This window comes from Budorcas taxicolor, chromosome 14 (genome assembly GCF_023091745.1).
Source record: "Budorcas taxicolor isolate Tak-1 chromosome 14, Takin1.1, whole genome shotgun sequence".
Lineage (NCBI taxonomy): Eukaryota > Metazoa > Chordata > Mammalia > Artiodactyla > Bovidae > Budorcas > Budorcas taxicolor.
In genome coordinates, this window is record NC_068923.1 from 65,145,370 (window position 1) to 65,165,746 (window position 20,377).

General features: G+C 34.0%; 1 protein-coding gene across 1 annotated transcript in view; it reads left to right on the forward strand.

Moving 5' to 3' along the window:
- CSMD3 (CUB and Sushi multiple domains 3) overlaps positions 1-20,377 on the forward strand; it is a 1,391,498-nt gene that overhangs the window by 1,067,401 nt on the left and 303,720 nt on the right. The window contains exons 25-27 of the mRNA XM_052651435.1: positions 109-300; positions 6,197-6,323; positions 8,000-8,202. Coding sequence (XP_052507395.1) covers positions 109-300; positions 6,197-6,323; positions 8,000-8,202 — 522 coding nt within the window. The remainder of the gene's footprint in view (positions 1-108; positions 301-6,196; positions 6,324-7,999; positions 8,203-20,377) is intronic.

The following is a 20,377-nucleotide window of genomic DNA, read 5'->3' on the forward strand; positions in this document are numbered from 1 at the left end:
ACAGGAAAAAGTATGTAATCATATTAAAACCAGTAAAAGGGATGATTTGTGCTGTTTTAAATCCTCCTGCTAAATTTTGTCTTTAATAAATTTATATTCTTCTCATAGGTTTTGAACTTTCACATTGTGAGGATCCTGGCATCCCACAATTTGGATACAAAATCAGTGACCAAGGGCATTTTGCTGGTAGCACTATCATTTATGGATGCAATCCAGGCTACACTCTCCATGGAAGCAGCCTTCTCAAGTGCATGACAGGGGAGAGAAGGGCATGGGACTATCCTCTGCCATCCTGTATTGGTAGGATACTGTTTTTGGTTTTCATGCAATATTTCTATGGAAGTGTTATCAAAATAAACTGTACCTTTTCAAGTTATTTTATTTGTCCATACCCAACTCATACCTTAATCAGAAAGTTAATGAATACATTGTTCAAATTTGTGGTAAGTCAGAGGGTTCTTTCCATAATCAATGAGTACCTTCTCTTTTCGGGCAAAAAATAGTTCATATGAAGTCATTATATTTATCCTATCTTGATATAAAATTTAAGTCTCTACAAAATATGCTGAAACTCTTAATCATACACATTTACTGAATCTCATTGACCAGATTTGTTTTAATATACAAAATTAATGCTTATGCTGGTATAAAGGCAAATTAAAAAAACTAAATATTCTCAATAACTTCAAAGACTTTCTCTATATACATACCTTTTCAAAAACTAAGAAAGTATATCTGTTTTCCTTATTTTATGTATCATAACATAATTAAATGTATTTCAATAATAAAAGGCATGTGAGAATTAGTCATATAAGATATATTGCCTACATGAAATTACAGAATGATCATTTTCTCTCCTTTGTATAGCTGGAGAAGAATTTCATTACTACCATCCCATAAATCAATTAACAAATAACTGAGCATGTGTAAGAAAGAGGGTGGATAGAAAAGTGTTGATAAAGACCTCTGCATTTTTTCTTTTGGTCCCAGTATAGGTGCCAGACTGGATGGATTACTAGGACAACAAAATGAAAAACAAACAAACAAACAAACAAACATTTAAACAAAACACAAAGTCCTCAATAGGGGAACAAACAAGTTTCTTTAATTATTCTTATTTAATGGCGGTTGTGGTGGCCCAAATCCATTTTGTGTCAGGCTCATATGGATAAAATTGACTTAATTTTTAAAAAAGATTTATTAAGATATAATTCATATTGAAAAAATTCCACATATTTAATGTATACAATTTTATGAATCTGGAGACCTGAACATTTTGAGATATATTTTAATGTTTGTTAATGGATATAGTCAACACAGGAATTTTCATAAAACTTGATAGACTTCAAATAGGAAAGAAATGAAATTCTAGTTATTAGAGGTCTTGCAACTAATTGCAGTGTTTTCGATGATATGAGACTTCTATTGGTTTGTTAAAACATTGATGAGCAGAAAGCAAACATTCTTTTATCCAACCAAAATGCAATTATACTGCTTTCCTTTCAGATGCATCTGAATTTTGGATAGATTATGAGGATAAACCTAAAATAACAATCAACTTAAATTGACAAAGCTTAGGATTCTGGAATATGACCAACAACCAACCTGCTGGAATTGGTTATGAGAAAAATGTACACTGATTAACTCTCTCTGAAGTTATATTCTTTGGTGTGAATATCAAATATATTCAGAAAATCATTAAGGCTTTCAATAGCACAAAACTATGAACTTAAAAATACTGACTTGCTATGTTGTCTGTAGAATTAAAATCACAAACTAATACATTAAAAATATATATTTTCTTTATATGTTGAATTGAGCTGAAGACATTTTCATTTTTTGGAAAACTTCATGCAAATAGAAGAACATTTTATCTAGGATCAGAAGATTTAATTATTTTGTGACAAATCAATGCACTTTATGAATCTGCCAAGTCAAAATTTAGTAATACCACTGCTCAAGCTTTATGAGAAGGGTGACTTTTTTTTTTTTTTAAATGATAGATGATCAGGAATAAAAGCTTAAAACAGCTGGACACATAATGTGTCATGCTGATGATTTTCATGACAATAGAAGATGAAATTCTATTTAAGATGGTATTCTTTACTGTCAATAATTAACAGCTTTACCACTTGGCCTAAAATCATAATTATCCATTCCTATTAACCTTAAATATCTATTATGGTTATATTTTTGCCTTGGCCAAATAAGAAGCTTTTTCTTAATTATATGGATTTTTCTAGGTAATTATGTTTCTGTAGCTTATACCTTAAGCAAACAAAAAATAATTTTTAGGCACCATAGCTAGAGGTATTTAACCTTCGCACCTTCAGTTTTATCTGTAAACATAAGACTTCTGACAGAATTTGAACGCCAATGTTACAGCATATCACACTGGTTTATTTGAAATCAAATAGCCAAGTAATATTTGTAACAAAGAAATATGGAGAAAGAGTTATGTTTAAATTCAATATAAAATCAATTCCCAAACCTCCAGTTCTTGGAGTTGCTTAAAATTAATCTGGCAGATTGTTGTTTTTGTTTAGTCACCCAGTTATGTCCAACTCTTTGCAACCCCATGGACTGCAGCATGCCAGGCCTCTCTGTCCCACGCCATCTCCCGAATGTTGCCCAAGTTCATGTTCATTGCATCAGTGATGCCATACAGTCATCTCATCCTCTGATGCCCTCTTCACCTACTGCACTCAATCTTTCCCAGCATCAGGGACTTTTCCAATTAGTCAGCTGTTCGAATCAGATGACCAAAATACTGGAGCTTCAGCTTCAGCATGAGTCCTTACAATGAGTATTCAGGGTTGATTTCCCTTAAGATTAGCTGGTTTGATCTCATTGCTCTCCAAGGGACTTTCAGGAATCTTCTCCAGCACCACAGTTTGAAGGCATCAATTCTTTGGTGCTCTGCCTTCTTTACAGTTCAGCTCTCACAACCGTACATGACTAATTGGAAGATCATAACCTTGACTATACAGATCTTTGTCAACAGAGTAATGTCTCTGCTTTTCAACACACTGTCTAGGTTTGTCATAGCTTTCCTGCTGAGAAGCAATCATCTTCTGATTTCATGACTACAGTCACCATCTGCAGTGATTTTAGAGCCCAAGAAGATGAAATCTGTCACTACTTTCACCTTTTCCCCTTCTATCTGCCATGAAGTAATGGGACTGGATGCCATGATCTTAGTTTGTTAATCTTTAGTTTTCAGCCAGCTCTTTCACTGTCCTCCTTCACCCTCATCAAGAGGTTCTTTAGTTCCTCTTAGCTTCTTACCATTAGAATGTTGTTATTCAGTTGCTCAGTCATGTCTGACTCTTTGCTACCGCATGGACTGCAGCATGCCAGGCTTCCCTGTCCTTTACCTTCTCCCGGAGCTTACCGTTAGAATGGTATCATCCCCGTATCTGAGGTTGTTGATTTTTTTCCTGCTTATCTTGACTCCAGCTTGTAACTCATCCAGCTTGGCATTTCTCATGATGTGTTCAGCATATAGGTTAAACAAACAGAGGGACAGCAGACAGCCCTGTTGTACTCCTTTCTCAATCTTGAACCAACAGTTTGTTCCGTTCAGGGCTCTAATTGTTGTTTCTTGACCTGCACACAGGTTTCTCTAGAAACAAGTAGTATGGTCTGGAATCCCCACCTCTTTAAGAGCTTTCCACAGTTTGTTATGATCCACACAGTCAAAGGCTTTAGCGTAGTCAGTGAAACAAAGATAGATGTTTTTCTGGAATTCCCTTGCTTTCTTTATGATCCAGTGAATGTTGGCAATTTGATCTCTGGTTTCTCTTCTTTGTCTAAACCCAGCTTAGACAACTGGAAGTTCTTGGTTTGCATAATGCTGAAGCCTAGCAAGCAAGATATTAAGCATGACCTTACTATAATGGTAGATGAGTGCAATTGTCCGATGGTTAGCACATTCTTTAGCACGCATTCTTTAGTACTACCTTATTGGGAACTGGGATGAGGATTGACCACTTCCAGTCCTGTGGCCTCTGTTCGGTCTTCCACAATTGCTGACATATTGAATGCATCACTTTAAGGGTATCATCCTTTAGGGTTCTCAATAGCTCTACTGGAACCCCATTTATTAACAGCAGTGCTTCCTAATGCCCACACTTAACTTCACACTCTAGAATATCTGGCTCTAGAATAACTGACCACAACATCATAGTAATCCCTTCATGGATTACTGTCTTGTCATGGTGAAGGGCCTTGCATAGGCCAATGAAGCTATGAGCCATGCTGTGTAGGGCTACTCAAGACAGTTGGGTCATAGCTGCTAGTTCTGACCAAATGGGATCCGCTGGAGGAGTGAATGGCAAACCACCCCAGTATACTTGCCATGAGACCCTCATGGATTGTATAAAAAGGACAAGTCTGGCAGAATGAAGTATCAAATTTGTTCTTCTCAGAAATATGTCAATAATAGTGAATAAATCATTAAAAATGAAGAAAAATGAATTATTACAGTTACAGCATTCTAGGTTGTCCAACAAAGGTCTTGTTATAAAATGAGAAAAACCACAGTAAGTGATGGTTACTTCTTAACTATATATATTTTATTTATTTTAAAATAAAAAATTTATTATTATAAATTAAATTAATGTTACAATACAAAATAAACTTGCTTAGTCCTCTATAGGTGTATATATCAGTCAGGGTTCACCAAATAAAAAGAATTAGTAGATCTATATGTGATCTATTTAGCTATCATCTATCAAGAAATGTATTTAATATATTGAGGAATTAACTCATGCAGTTGTGGGGACTGACAAGTTCAAATTCCATAGGGAAGATCAAAAGGCTGGAAACTAGGGCAGGAATTAATGATACAGTCTTGAGGGAAAATCGTCTTTTCCAGAAAACTCAGTTTTCATTGTTAAGGCCTTCCAAATGATTGGATGAAGGCTACCCACATTATCAAGGGTAAAGTCAGCTGATTATAGATGTTAACCAGGTCTATAAATAGCAACACCTAGACTAGTGTTTGATAAAATAACTGGGTACTACAACTTGGCCAAGTTGACACATAAAAATAACATTAATATTATACTAAAATATAACATCTAAAATCTTTGAAGCAATTTTATCTATATGAATAGAGCCTACGAATTTTAACCATGATATTCCATTGTTATTCAGTCTTTTCCGAGTACTGAAACTTTGTCTCTGACCTTTGTTCTAATAATCAAAACAAAACAAAAATTCAAGATGTTTAGTTCAGCATTGCATTTGAGTAAGACAATAACACTGCAGAGAACAGGAAACATAAATGTAGTAATATATTCAAATATACAAGCAGAAAGTAAATTACCTTGAATTTAGTTTTATTTTTTGGTAGTATAGTAATTTGGAGATCTTTCAAAACTGTATTATCACACCTTGTGGTTTTTAGGATGTAGAGAAGTAGAGTAATATACTAAGTAAAGTACTTCATTTCTCCTCTAGCAAGAGGATTCTTTTTAGATTATTTGCTTATCAATGTAAAATCATTCCAGATTTCCCAATAGATTAAATATTATTAAGATAGAGAGGGAATTCCCCAAAAGATCTATTTTTAATTATATTGTATGATGATGTTTACATTTTTAATTCGGTGAATTTTATAAAAATTAGAGACCACTTTAAATCAAAACGGAACCAGGTTTAACTGAAGTAAAATCTAATAATAATGCCACTTTGACTTTGAGGAGGTTAAAAGCAAAAGAGTTTAGAGTGACTGAAAGGGGAATAAGAGGACAATGAAATTTAGAAGGCCTGAGGGACCTGCAGTAAAGCTTAGAGGTAAGGTAGTAAGATGATGAATTAGTTAGCCTACAACCAGCTATAAGGGAGCAACTTGCCATCTGTTTCCCCTTGTTACATTAACATTATTTTGCCATACATCTTAAAAAGTTTGAAGCCTAAACTCTGAGCCTTTGAGTGTGTACTTTTAAAATTCCCTAATTGGCTTATTATATTATCATTTATATGATCTAACTTGAGATTCTTGTTTTATTGTACAGTGTGTTGTTACTTTAATTAACACCTTAATCTGAGAAAGCATATACACATATATATTTTCAGTAAGAGAAGAAATCAATCCTTATTTTCCTTCAGGTGAAAAATATATCCTCAAGAAATTTGTAGATGTTTAGAAAGATTAAACTGTGACTTAAATTGAATTAATTTTTTCTAGCTGAATGTGGAGGTCGTTTTAAAGGAGAATCATCAGGAAGAATTTTATCTCCTGGTTATCCCTTTCCATATGACAATAATCTGCGTTGCATGTGGATGATTGAGGTAGATCCAGGAAACATTGTCAGGTAAATGGATTTTATCTTTTCAAAATGACTGAGGAATCTGAATTTCCTGATCAGACCCTATATATAATTAATATTAAAATTTTTCTTTTTTTTTTTACCATTGGTAGAGAAAAACATGGTTTTTATCTATTATAAAATTGGGGGAGAAGTATTGATAAGCATGACATACTAATTCATAGGCCACAGCATTGGTTCATATAGCCCCTTAGAAGCTTTTCAGTTAGAAGAGGGCACAAAAGATCAGAATTTTTCCTGCTGCTTGAGAGTTCTACTCTTCTAATGCTTCATGAATTAAGATGCTGTAAATTCAACAGAATTCTGAGATTTTTAAAAATTAAAGAAGAATTTTTATATTAAATTGTAACCCAGATTTAAAACTGTGACAATTCACATATCAAACATGGATGTGAGATATATATATATATATATATATATATATAGAGAGAGAGAGAGAGAGAGAGAGAGAGAGGGGGGAAGAGAGTTGAGTGTGTTGATATAATTTTTTTAGCTTTTGGCTTAGGCACAAGAAAATCTGATATTAATTTTGTCTAGACTAAAGCAAAATAGATTTAACATGAAGCATTTTTTTTCTTTTGTGTGCATTTTTGTGGTGAGGGGCCATTTTCACATTCAGGAAGTTTCCTTTTACTTTACTTCTTTTTTGAATGTAAACTGTTTTTGCATTTGTGGAGTAAATCTTTGATTCTTATAAAACAAGCACACTAAAAAATTGATAACACTGGCAGTAACACATACTATGGCATTAGATAACTTGAGTTCAATTCATGACTCTGCCACCCTTAGGACAATCTTATTTAATCTGAATCCCACTTGCCACTTTCGTAAAGTTGAGATCAAAATTCTTCCTGCTTCACTGAATCATTATAATAATTAAAGGAAGAAAATAGATGTAATGCATTTTGCACAGTGTGTGGCACATATGAGCTCCTCTTAAATGTCACCTGTCATTGCCACAATTAAGTCATGGACACTGAAAAGAATGTATAGGTAGGTCTTCCTTGGGTTACATGCTGATAAACTGAACATAAATTGAAAATGTCATAAACTGAAAATGCATGTAATATAACTAATCTACCAAAAACCATCACTCACCCTCACCTACACTAAACATGCTCAGAGCATTTACTGTTAGTCTACAGTTGGGCAAATCATCTAACCTGAAGTCTATTTTATAATAAAGTATTGAATATCTCATGTAATTTTATTGAATACTATACTGAAAATGAAAAACAGAACTGTTTTATGAGTGCATTATGGTTGTAAATGTGTTGGTAGCTTGTTTTTTTTGATCTTGTGACTGACTGGGAACTTAGTTTCCTAGCACTGCCCAGTGTCATGAGAGAGTATCACAACTGGGAAAAGATCAAAATTCAGAGTACAGTTTCTACTAAATGTGTATCTCTTCTGTACCATCTTAAAGTCAAAAATTCCTAAATTGAATCATAATTTGCAGAATTGATATAATAGTATATTTAATCATATTCTAAAAAAATTATACTGTTCAATAAAAATGCATTGTTTATATACCCATTTTGCATTATTCATTTTATTTGATAGAATAAAAAAATATCTAGTATAAGCAAAGATATTTTATATTCTTTATTTAAAACTGGATCCATGTTTAAAATAATCAGAGATATATGGTTCTCCCACAGCCTGCAGTTTCTTGCTTTTGATACGGAAGCATCACATGATATACTCCGAGTTTGGGATGGTCCACCTGAAAATGAGATGCTTTTAAAGGAAATTAGTGGGTCTCTTATTCCCGAAGGAATCCATAGCACTCTCAACGTAGTGACCATTCAGTTCGACACAGATTTTTATATCAGCAAATCTGGATTTGCAATTCAGTTTTCAAGTGAGTTGTTTTTTTTCTTAAATAAAAACATAGAAATGTTACTTAAATCCTTCTGTTACTTTACTACTCAAAAACTTTCATTTTAAAAATTTTAATTATCTTAATTTTTTTAATTTTATTTTTTAATTGGAGGAAAATTGCTTTACAATGTTGTGTTGTTAATTATCTTAAATATTCTTATTTCTCTTCTTATTCATCTGCAGTTAAGATAAACTATAGATAGGCAAAAGAAATACAATTAAGTTCTAATTAATTAATTAATTGTTGGTACCTTCTCTGCAGTTATCATACCAATTTTCCTTAAAGTAAAGGTAGTATTAAAGTTAATTCATCAAGTGAAATGATTACGTTATACAAACTGATAATTTGAATTTACTATAAAAGTATATTTTAAAATGTAAAATTTTTAGAGATAGGGAAAGGAATGAGTATTTGCCATTACAAAAAGCAACCCTACATTTTTACTAATTTTATTTTCTTCTGTTAAAGATCTTAATTATATATTCACAGAAAACTTTGACAAACTATTTTAAATATACTTTTACATTAAAGATATCCTACCACAATGAAATGTCTTTCACTCTAATTACCAGTGTTGATGGCTGTTTTTTGTTTTGTTTTTGCTAAGTGGTTAACTATATGCTGTTTCTTAAAAGGGATTTTGGTTTAATGGCTGAAAAAAATAAATGGGAACTCAAAAAAATTTAGTTGCTCTTTTTTTACTCTTATTATCGATACACATTATCTCTTTGAGAAAAATATCTAAGGGATCTTCTAATTGCATAGCCTTAAAAATCCCAGTAGTTGAAACTTATTGAGATTTCCAATATCATCTATGGAAAGAGTGCAGACCAGTATTTTTCATATGTGCCTTAATTCAAGTCTTGGCTTCTTACTAATTGCTGATTTTGGGCACTTCACCTCATCACCTGAGTCTGAGCTCTCTAATTCACATAGGGATAATGATGCTTATTTCATAAATAGATTATTAAGATTTAATATGATCATGAGTGCACAATACTTAGTATTGAATAAATAGTTGGTGCCCAGTAAACTATTATCACTATATGAATATATGTAAAATTGGAATCTTTTGGAAAAAGCATGAAGAACTTATTTAATGACTGGCCTGAAAATGCATCACTTTAAGTTAACAACTAACAATACAAATATATAATTAACTTGATATATTTTTTGTTTGTGAAAGATGATTGTTTGGCATAATCAACTAACATAAGTAAATGAATTGTTTTGTGTTATAAAGAAGGTTCATGTAAGGGAGGTATACATCAGTATAGATGAGTCAATGTCTTTAGATTTGTACCCTTAGTATATCTTTTGAGACAGAAAAAAAGGGAATGAAAAATAAGAGAATGATTATATAATTAATGAAGATAAAGGACTTCTAAATCTGAAACACAGATTAAGCATTCTTCATATTTATATCTTGACTTTCTAATTTTTTTGAAGTTAGGGACAATATGTCAGCAAACTGTTTGTGATATCTGTTCGATTTCAGTTATTTATGATGATAGTTTGGCAACTAACAACTCTTTCATTTACCTTAAATTAGTAAGGTTTTACACATAAATGGTTATTGTGATTAAATATCTAAATGCAATCATATGATAAGGTGCTTCAGGCTATTGTTTGTGAATGCCAAGTGCATCTGCTTAATAGAAACAAGCTGCTTTATATGCATTTCTGGAAATTTTAATGTGCATCTGTCAAGGAAATTAGTAATATATTTTTTATATTTATTGTATCTGTAGGTCATATTAAAGTTATAGAAACAATATGTATCCTACCAGAGTTTTAATAAATCTACCTTCAAATATCCTTTTAAGATGCATAGAAATATATATCATTGATCAGAGGCTAAAAATTGATTCACTAAAATAAAATTAGCTTAATAATTAATATATTGTAAATAGCATCAATTCAGATTTCAAATGTGAAAAGTTTGGTTTCTTTTTTCATGAATGATTGCTTCCTTGGTGCCAAGAATCACATTGTGCTGTGCATAGTTACTCAGTTGTGTCTGATTCTTTGTGACCCCTTGGACTGTAGCCCACCAGGCTCCTCTGTCCATGGGGATTCTCCAGGCAAGAATACTGGAGTAGGTTGCCATATTATCCTCCTGGAGATCTTCCCAACTCAGGGATTGAACCCAGGTCTCCTGCATTTCAGGGAGATTCTTTGCTCTCTGAGCCACCAAGGAAGCCCATTAAGAATAATGTTAAGTACTTTATGTACGATAACCTCATTTAATGCTCACAGAGGCCATATGAGATATACTGTGCTGATGATCAGTGCTCAGTAGTGTCCAACTCTTTGTGACCCCATGGATTGTAGTCTACCAGGCTCCTCTTTCCCTGGAATTCTCCAGGCAAGAATACTGGAGTGGGTTGCCATTTCCTTCTCCAGGGAGATATACTATGTCATCCCCATTTACCAAAAAAATTACACTGAGGTTCAGAGAGTGAGTTAATTTATTCAAGGTGATAACCTAGCAGATGTTTCAACTGTGGCTCAAATCCACCTCTGTCTGAAAGGAGGTTAACACTGTGCCTGGTGCTTAGTAAATACCTAGCAGTAGTGACTGCTCATTAATATTCCAGAGGAAACACAAAAAGCTTAGTTATATTTATTAGTTACAGTGAAGTTTTACAATTTCATCAGCTTATCTTCTGATTATGCTCCCAAGAATCACATAAGGTCATACTTCTAAAAAGCATGTGACTTATACAAGTGAAGAAGTGAGAAGGAAGAAAGAAAAGTGGTAGTATGGGAATTCCCAAAGAGTTTCAAGGAATAGCAAGGAGAGATAAGAAAGCCTTCTTCAGCGATCAATGCAAAGAAATAGAGGAAAACAACAGAATGGGAAAGACTAGAGAGCTCTTCAAGAAAATTAGAGATACCAAGGGAACATTTCATGCAAAGATGGGCTCGATAAAGGACAGAAATGGTACAGTCCTAGCAGAAGCAGAAGATATTAAGAAGAGGTGGCAAGAATACACAGAAGAACTGTACAAAAAAGATCTTAATGACCCGGATGATCACAATGGTGTGATCACTTACCTAGAGCCAGACATCCTGAAATGTGAAGTCAAGTGGGCCTTAGAAAGCATCACTACGAACACAGCTAGTGGAGGTGATGGAATTCCAGTGGTGCTATTTCAAATCCTGAAAGATGATGCTGTGAAAGTGCTGCACTCAATATGCCAGAAAATTTGCAAAACTCAGCAGTGGCCACAGGACTGGAAAAGGTCAGTTTTCACTCTAATCCCAAAGAAAGGCAATGCCAAAGAATGCTCAAACTACTGCACAACTGCACTCATCTCACACGCTAGTAAAGTAATGCTCAAAATTCTCCAAGCCAGGCTTCAGCAATACTCTGAATTGTGAACTTCCAGATGTTCAAGCTGGTTTTAGAAAAGGAAGAGGAACCAGAAATCAAATTGCCAACATCCGCTGGATCATCAAAAAAGCAAGAGAGTTCCAGAAAAAAACATCTACTTCTGCTTTATTGACTATACCAAAGCCTTTGACTCTGTGGATCACAATAAACTGTGGAAAATTCTGAAAGAGATGGGAATACCAGACCACCTGACCTGCCTCTTGAAAACCTATATGCAGGTCAGGAAGCAACAGTTAGAACTGGGCATGGAACAATAGACTGGTTCCAAATAGGAAAAGGAATACATCAAGGCTGTATATTGTCACCCTGCTTATTTAATTAATATGCAGAGTACATTATGAGAAACGCTGGGCTGGAAGAAACACAAGCTGGACTCAAGATTGCTGGGAGAAATATCAATAACCTCAGATATGCAGATGACACCACCCTTATGGCAGAAAGTGAAGAGGAACTAAAGACCCTCTTGATAAAAGTGAAAGAGGAGAGTGAAAAAGTTGGCTAAAGCTCAACATTCAGAAAACGAAGATCATGGCATCCGGTCCCATCACTTTATGGGAAAGAGATTGGGAAACAGTAGAAACAGCGTCAAACTTTATTTTGGGGGGCTTCAAAATCACTGCAGATGGTGATTGCAGCCATAAAATTAAAAGACGCTTACTCCTTCGAAGGAAAGTTATGACCAACCTAGATAGCATATTGAAAGCAGAGATATTACTTTGCCAGCAAAGGTCCGTCTAGTCAAGGGTATGGTTTTTCCTGTGGTCATGTATGGATGTGAGAGTTGGACTGTTAAGAAAGCTGAGCACCAAAGAATTGGTGGTTTTGAACTGTGGTGCTGGAGAAGACTCTTGAGAGTCCCTTGGACTGCAAGGAAATCCAACCAGTCCATTCTAAGGGAGATCAGTCTTGGGTTTTCATTGAAAGGATTGATGCTGAAGCTGAAACTCCAATACTTTGGCCACCTCATGCGAAGAGTTGACTTATTGGAAAAGACTCTGATGCTGGGAGGGATTGGGGGCAGGAGGAGAAGGGGACAACAGAGGATGAGATGGCTGAGATGGATGAGAAGGATGACTCGGCATCACCGACTCGATGGACGTGAGTTTGAGTAAACTCCGGGAGATGGTGATGGACAGGGAGGCTTGGCGTTTTCCAATACATGGGGTCGCAAACAGTCAGACACGACTGAGCAACTGAACTGAACTGAACTGAGCTGATGTACATTCCCATTTAAAAGGGACTTTTGCCCACTCTGGCTATTGTCATTTCGTCCTATAGGAAGAAAGACTCATTTTAAAGTGGAGATTGAAATATGTTTTATTTAAAGTCCTCTAATTGTCAAAGAAATCAACTAATCTTGAAGAGATCATTAAGGTACTATAGTCCAGTAAATAAATTAGTTCTGTAGATCAAATTTGGCTTGTAGGTCAGAATTTGCCACTTCAGGGCTTTACCGGAGTTTCTCCTTTTCCTCAAATAAATCTGTCTCATGTTACTCATTTATTTGTTTGTCTGTTCATACAAGGAGAGCCTATTAAAGGACCAGATATTAAGCATATTTATCTCCAACTGTTTCTCAAGTGCATCTTTCCTTTAATCTAGGCAATCATCTTAGTTACACACACACACACACACACACACACACACACACACCCCCTGTACTGTTTTCTGTCCTTAAAGTTTCTTTTACTTTAAATGTTTTCCTGGTCTTTTTTCATAAATCTTGCACTTTCTTCCAGACCTGATACCAAAAACTCTAATATAAAATGTTTTCTGACCTCTACGTAAAACAGTATATCAACTGTTTATAAAACCATCTATATTTTAAAACTTTCTCTGACTTCTCTTTATAAAATGCATTTCAGCCCATTGTCTAGGCACTTGCTATAGTTTTTTTTTCCAAGTAAAGATGAGAAAACATGGATTATCTGTTCATGGTTCCAAAGATGTTTTAATTATGTAAACTTTGCTTCTCTAAATGTCTGTAAAGAACAAATCTTTTATTCAAGGTGATCATGTAATTTATTGTTCATATCTAAGATGATTTTTGAGAGTAACAGGGGACAGTGTTAAAAATTAAGCTGAACAACAGCCATAAACTAGAACAATACTATCCAAGTCAATTTGTATCATTATTTTAATTGAGTCAGGTATGCATTCTGTTCTCTTTCCACTCTATCACCACCACAATGCCTGTTCCTCTTTTGAGTGAATAACTGTCACACAATAAATTAAAAAGTAATGAGACAGCCAATAGTAGCAAAATAATCTTAAGCAACAAAATACAACCAACAAAATGTATTTCAGTAAACTTGGTACAGTGTGAGTGTATCTGAAATGTAGGTCCCATACCAACTTCATAATCATTGTCAAGCCACTATCAGCAGCCTCATGCCTTCTATTTCACAATCTATGCATTCCTTGTAGTCTGTCACTTTGCCACGTGGTGTTATAGTCTGCAAGGTACTTTTGCTTAATCAGAGTTACTTAAGTCTGGCATCGCCACCTCATGCTGTCCTATGCTCTGTTCTTGGTTCTCAGCAGTCAGCCTCTATATCCCCTACTTAAATTTGTAACCTGCTTGTCTCATCCCACTTTAGTTCCTCAGGGAGAATATCTTTAAGTATCATGCTGTCATTTGCCCACAGAATAGCTGATTTTGGCAGAACATTTTCCATGTCCTTCACTTTTAACCTCTCTGTTAAGAATTTGCTCCTGCTGGATAATACAAGATACCAAGGCCCAAAGCTTATACTGTTGAAAATTCTCTAGGAAATGGATTCCTTAATTATGAGAGGTTGATGTCTCTGGCCTTAAAGAACTGTATGGTGCCCTTGCATTCATTCTCATCCTCATTATTACTGCTTGCATTGCTCTAGCCACTCACTTTATTATCTGTAGCTAGACTTTTGTCTATATTTCCAACTGACTAATGTTTTGAAAACATAAATCAGACATTCCTCCCTGTTTAAATATTTTTAATGGCTACACAGTCATAAATTTAAAATTGTGGAGTTACGTTTAAAGCAATTTGTACCCAAATTACCTGCCAGCTTAATCCCCCACTGTTCAGTTACATACATCTAGTTGTCTAACTGTACTGTCCTGAGAAGATATTGGCCATTCACATTTCCAGTTCTTGTGCAAACTTTCTTCCATGTTCCTAGTATGTTTATGTCCACATTAAAAAATCCTAATTCTTAGTCATTTTCCAAAGCCCAGGTTAAATGATACTTTCATTACTGATGAACTTCTAGACAGAATCAGTCACTTTCATATCTGTAACTCCCTGATATTATGTGTGTGTTATATAGAATGGCTATATAACCTAGTTTGCCCAAGACAGTTCTGATTTATGCCTCTTTTCTGGGCATCCTGACTAGTTTGGCATTTGGGCTGTATTTTCCATCTTTAACAAAGTATCATTACTAATATTTCTGTTAAAATAGGTGAGGTATATTTATTAGCTGTCATCTTTGTATTTGATCTCATCAGAGAAGGCAATGGCAACCCACTCCAGTACTCTTGCCTGGAAAGTCCCATAGACGGAGGAGCCTGGTAGGCTGCAGTCCATGGGGTTGCTAAAAGTCGGACATGATTGAGCGACTTCACTTTCACTTTTCACTTTCATGTATTGGAGAAGGAAATGGCAACCCACTCCAGTGTTCTTGCCTGGAGAATCCCAGGGACGGAGGAGCCTGGTGGGCTGCCGTCTATGGGGTCACACAGAAATGGACACGACTGAAGCGACTTAGCAGCAGCAGCAGTAGTGTGTGAGGTACATTCTCAGTGCTCAGAGAAATTATAATACATGATTAATTTTGCAAGATAAATATACTGCAAACCCATCTCTATTTTCTAGTCTTTTGTGGATTTCAGATAACTTAAACTTTCTTTTCATGAGTAACATATAGATCACTTGAGGACAAAATGAAAATATTCTCAGATATTAATGTCTAAACCATTCTGACCTTGGAATGTAGTGGGAGAAGTATTTGATACTGTTGCCTTGCCAGCTCTTTTGTATAACAGCAAATTATGTCATAATCTATGGTTTGAAAGATACATAAAGCTGTCAAGCCATGAGTTAGCTAGATAAGTGAGAAATATGTATTCTTGAAATACACACAGAAGTAGAAGTTGAACAGATGTGCTATAAAGCTATAGTCTGAATGTCTTTGTCATGAAAGTGTTTGTTTGTTATTTATTTTATGGGGTAAATTAACAATAATTTATTTTATCATAGAAATATTGTTTTACAATATATGTTTATGGTAGTTGTGGCCTTATTTAAACTCCACATTTAAGGAGAAAGTGTATACTGAATATTCATTTCTTAAGAAAGCTAATTACACCATGACCCATGACGTACAATAGAAAGATCACCTGAAGGTTGCAGTGAGGAAAAGCCCAAGCCGAGATTAAGAAGGAGGTCAGAGAAACTTATTATTGCGAAAGTTGAAACTGAACTCAAAAGGATAGCAGGAAGGGATCTAGAAGAATATTCTGTTTTTTATAATTTGTGAATCAAAGCATCTTAGTACATCCAGAAACACATTTTAAACAAGCAAGGAATCCCACATGATCCCACTTCAATAAAACATATTTAGATAAGTTGTAAAAATAATTTTAGTGGTTAAATTATGTATGGATTGGTTATTTTTATGTACAATCAAGTAATTAGTAGAATACAGAATTAAATGAAACTTTCTTGGCTTCTGTGTTATATTAAAATTTTGTAAGCTATGGTGGGGCTCACTTTATATTCTAAAATGTGAAATATAATTAAATGGTGATTGGGAGTCATAACACTGACAAAATCTGTCATTTTAAATTACCTGATGTATTAAAAAGGTAGTTGATTTTTTAAAAGTATCTAACTACTATAGGCATGTTCTTTTGGTTTGAATGTTTCCTAAAAAAAAAAAAGATTGTTTGAATTGTTTCCTAAATAACATTTCTCCCTGGTTTTAGATTTATCCTGGGGAATCTGATATCATTGGTATTAATAGACCAATTTTTCGTAATAACTTGTTAACTTCATGTGAAAAATGGGATATTTTGATTGAGAATTTAATATATATGATATTAAAACATGAAATTTAGACCTAATAGTATATTAATATTTTAAGATGTTGACCCTTGGTATTTTTATTTTAGGAACAAATTGTCTATAAATTTTAATATGATAAGCTGTTGAAATACCTATTTGGATTAACTCTATGGTTCTTAGACTTTTATTATCTACATACTAAGGATTTTGTACCACTTGCTCAAAATGTCTGCTAATCATCATGCTTTTTACATTTAATGTGCTAATCATCAAAAATCCCAATAACTTCTCAATTAAAACTAAAAGAAAATTAATGCTGAAAATACAACTTGCACTCAATATATGTTAACATATATGGGCATCATAGTGATGTCATTAACCATGTGAAAACTATAAGACATAAATCTGTTTAAAAAAGAAACATCATTTTTCATCTAGAACAAATGAAAACTCTACTGAACTAATTTTATCACTTTAGTTCTAAATTCTCTTCTGCATATGTGGAAAGTGTTAACATGCCACCTTCATTAGCAGAAGAACTTCTCAAATAACAATTTTAAATTTACTTAGACTTATTATTATTTTTTTTTAATGCTCCAGCATACGTGCTTCTCGGCTTCCCTGGTATCTCAGCTGGTAAAATATCCACCTGCAATGCAGGAGACCCTAATTTGATTCCTGGGTCGAGAAGATCCCCTGGAGAAGGGATAGGCTACCCACTCCAGTATTCTTGGGCTTCCCTGATGGCTCAGATATTAAAGAGTTGCCTGCAGTGCAGGAGATCTGGGTTCAATCCCGAGACTGGAAAGATCACATGGAGGAGGACGTGGCAAATCACTCCTGTGTTCTTGCCTGGAGAATCCCCAGGGACAGAGGAGCCTGGCGGGCTACAGTCCATGGGTCACAAAGAACCACGTGCATTTGAAAGGCTAAGAATGTACACTTGCCATTATTTGGAATTAAATACCAATGAGATACACTTGGTTGATAACACTATGCCTAAAGTATTCTATATTATTATTAATGTTTGTCTACATCTTTTTTAAGCTACTAATTAAACCATATTGAAAATCAGTTTTTATTGGACCCACCTGTGCATTCCATCATCATTTTCCCCCTCTATTAAATTATTAAACATTTTGGAGGTTGGGCTGTACTTGCTCTGATATTAATAACATACATTTTTTAATCGAAATCTACTATCACATTCTATTACACAACCTCATATATAATGTAAGAACCCTACAATAATGTACTTCCAGTTCTTTCTTCTTTCCTTTGGGCAATTGTTTTCACTTATCTTACTTCTGTTTATGTTAACAGCACATAACTTTTTTTTTAAACTTTTAAGCAAACAATTATCTTTTAAATATTTTTATAAATGAGACAAAGAACATATATTAAAAGTATAGTATTAAGGATAAACTGTTTTGTGATAATAGTACAAATATAAATTTTGGTGACATACAACTTCATGACAAAAACAAAGCTCTTATTAAATTAAGAAAAAGATAATACAATTTGAATTGATTATGGAATACATATGATTCATAACTGCAACCAAGCAAATTCTGTCAAAATAAAACTATCATTAAAATTTACAAATATTTTTATGTACAGCAAAATAATTGAATAACCTTTTCTTTATGTATGACAAAGAAATGCTGATTCAAAAATAAATATATAAATTTTAGTATATCAATACTAGTTTCTGCTTTTGCTGCTCATTTTCATTCAGACTTAGGAAAGTTTGTATCTGAAGCACTGTTTTTCATACACAACCAAAAGTGAAATATTTCAAAAAATCATAATTTAAGACAATTTGGTAAGTTTTATATTATGAAAAATTTTTATCAAAGAAAGGTGTCCAAAAAGAAATAAAGATTTAATATATGTGAAAATACTTAAGCTAAAATATTTACACATTGCTTTATGACATAACATCAAATTGAAACTTTCCCCTATTTCAAAGAACTAGCTCTATGCTTACTGGATACATCAATACCTATACAGAGAAAACTTTCTCAATTAAAAATATTATAGCCTATGGAGACATTTGTTGACATACCAACAATGTAAAATATATTGGAAATAGCTTTAACAATACCAATAAAAATAAGAATATATTGAAAACCATATACTTAAGTAAAGAATAAAATGGCATTGGTGGTGGTGGTGGTTTAGTTACTAACTCATGCCCAACTCTTTGTGACCCCGTGGACTATAGACCACCAGGTTCCTCTGTCCATGGAATTTTCCAAGCAAGAATACTGGAGTAGGTTGAGTAAAATGACATTAAATATGTCTAAAAAATCAATTAAAGAATGTACACATGTACCACAAATGATTATTTTGCTTCTCTTATTTTTAATGTTTAATTAAGTCATGTAAAGAGGATGTTTTTGTGTGAATAGATATATGGTATTTTAACTTCTTAGAAATTATTTTAACTACTTTTTGTATAGATAATTATTTTGAAAAGTTCATCTAAAATTATAAATCAGTACATATTTTAATTATATAATTTAAATCACTTTTAGCTTTTTATTTCATGCCCACAATTTTTCACTTTATATGACAAATGTTACCTGATTTTAATAAACATTTTATTATATTAAAGACATATTCATATCTGCTATCCCTCTTAGATTATGTTCCTTTGATGGACAAGATGTTATCCTATTAATATTTATATAACCAGAACTTGGCATTACACCTGGTAGTTGGTAAATGTTAAATGAATCTGACTGTGTTGAAATTTTTTATAATGTAAAATTAGAAACACACTGGTATTATGTGCTATCAGTCAAAACTAAGTAAAATATTTCTGTTTATCTTTTTTTTGCTAATTAATTCTGTTAATCTCCAAATATTGGAATTCAACTTCAAATTAGACTTTTATATAATCCTTTATAAAGAAACCACCTGCAATGCACAAGACCCCGGTTTGATTCCTGGGTTGGGAAGATCCCCTGGAGCAGGCCATGGAAACCTACTCCAGTATTCTTACCTGGAGAATCTCCATGGGCAGAGGAGCCTGGCAGGCTACAGTCCATGGGGTCTCAAGGAGTTGGACACAACTGAGCTACTAAGCACAGCACATAATCTTTTATAATCTTGGATAAAAAGTCAGTTTCCTGTATAGCTATGTACCTTTGACAGCCGTCAACCTAACATGACTTTTGATTTAAAAAACATTAGACCAGTGATTTTATCCTCACTTTGTCCACATATTAGAGCACAAGAATCGATGGTGGTATGGAGGTATTATTGTCCAGTTGCTAAGTCGTGTCTGAGTATTAGAAACCCCATGGAGTACAGCATGCCAGCCCTCCCTGTTCCTGTCTCCTGAAGTTTGCCCATTTTCATGTCCATTGTGCCGGTGGTGCTATCCAACCATCTGATCCTTTTCTGCCCTCTTCTCCTTTTGCCTTCAATCTTTCCCAGCACCAGGGTCTTTGCCAATGAGTCAGTTGTTGGTATCAGGTGGCCCAAGTATTGGAGCTTCAGCTTCAACATCAGTCCTTCCAGTGAATATTCAGGGTCGACTTATTAAAATGTATTTCCAATACCAAGCATACTTGGCTTCTAGCGGGTTTACAACTAGTGAATAAATGAGTAAATATGTATTTTTAACAGTATGTTTATATAAAGTACTTGGAAGTATACTACAACACTAGCTTTGAGGTTTCTTTTGCATC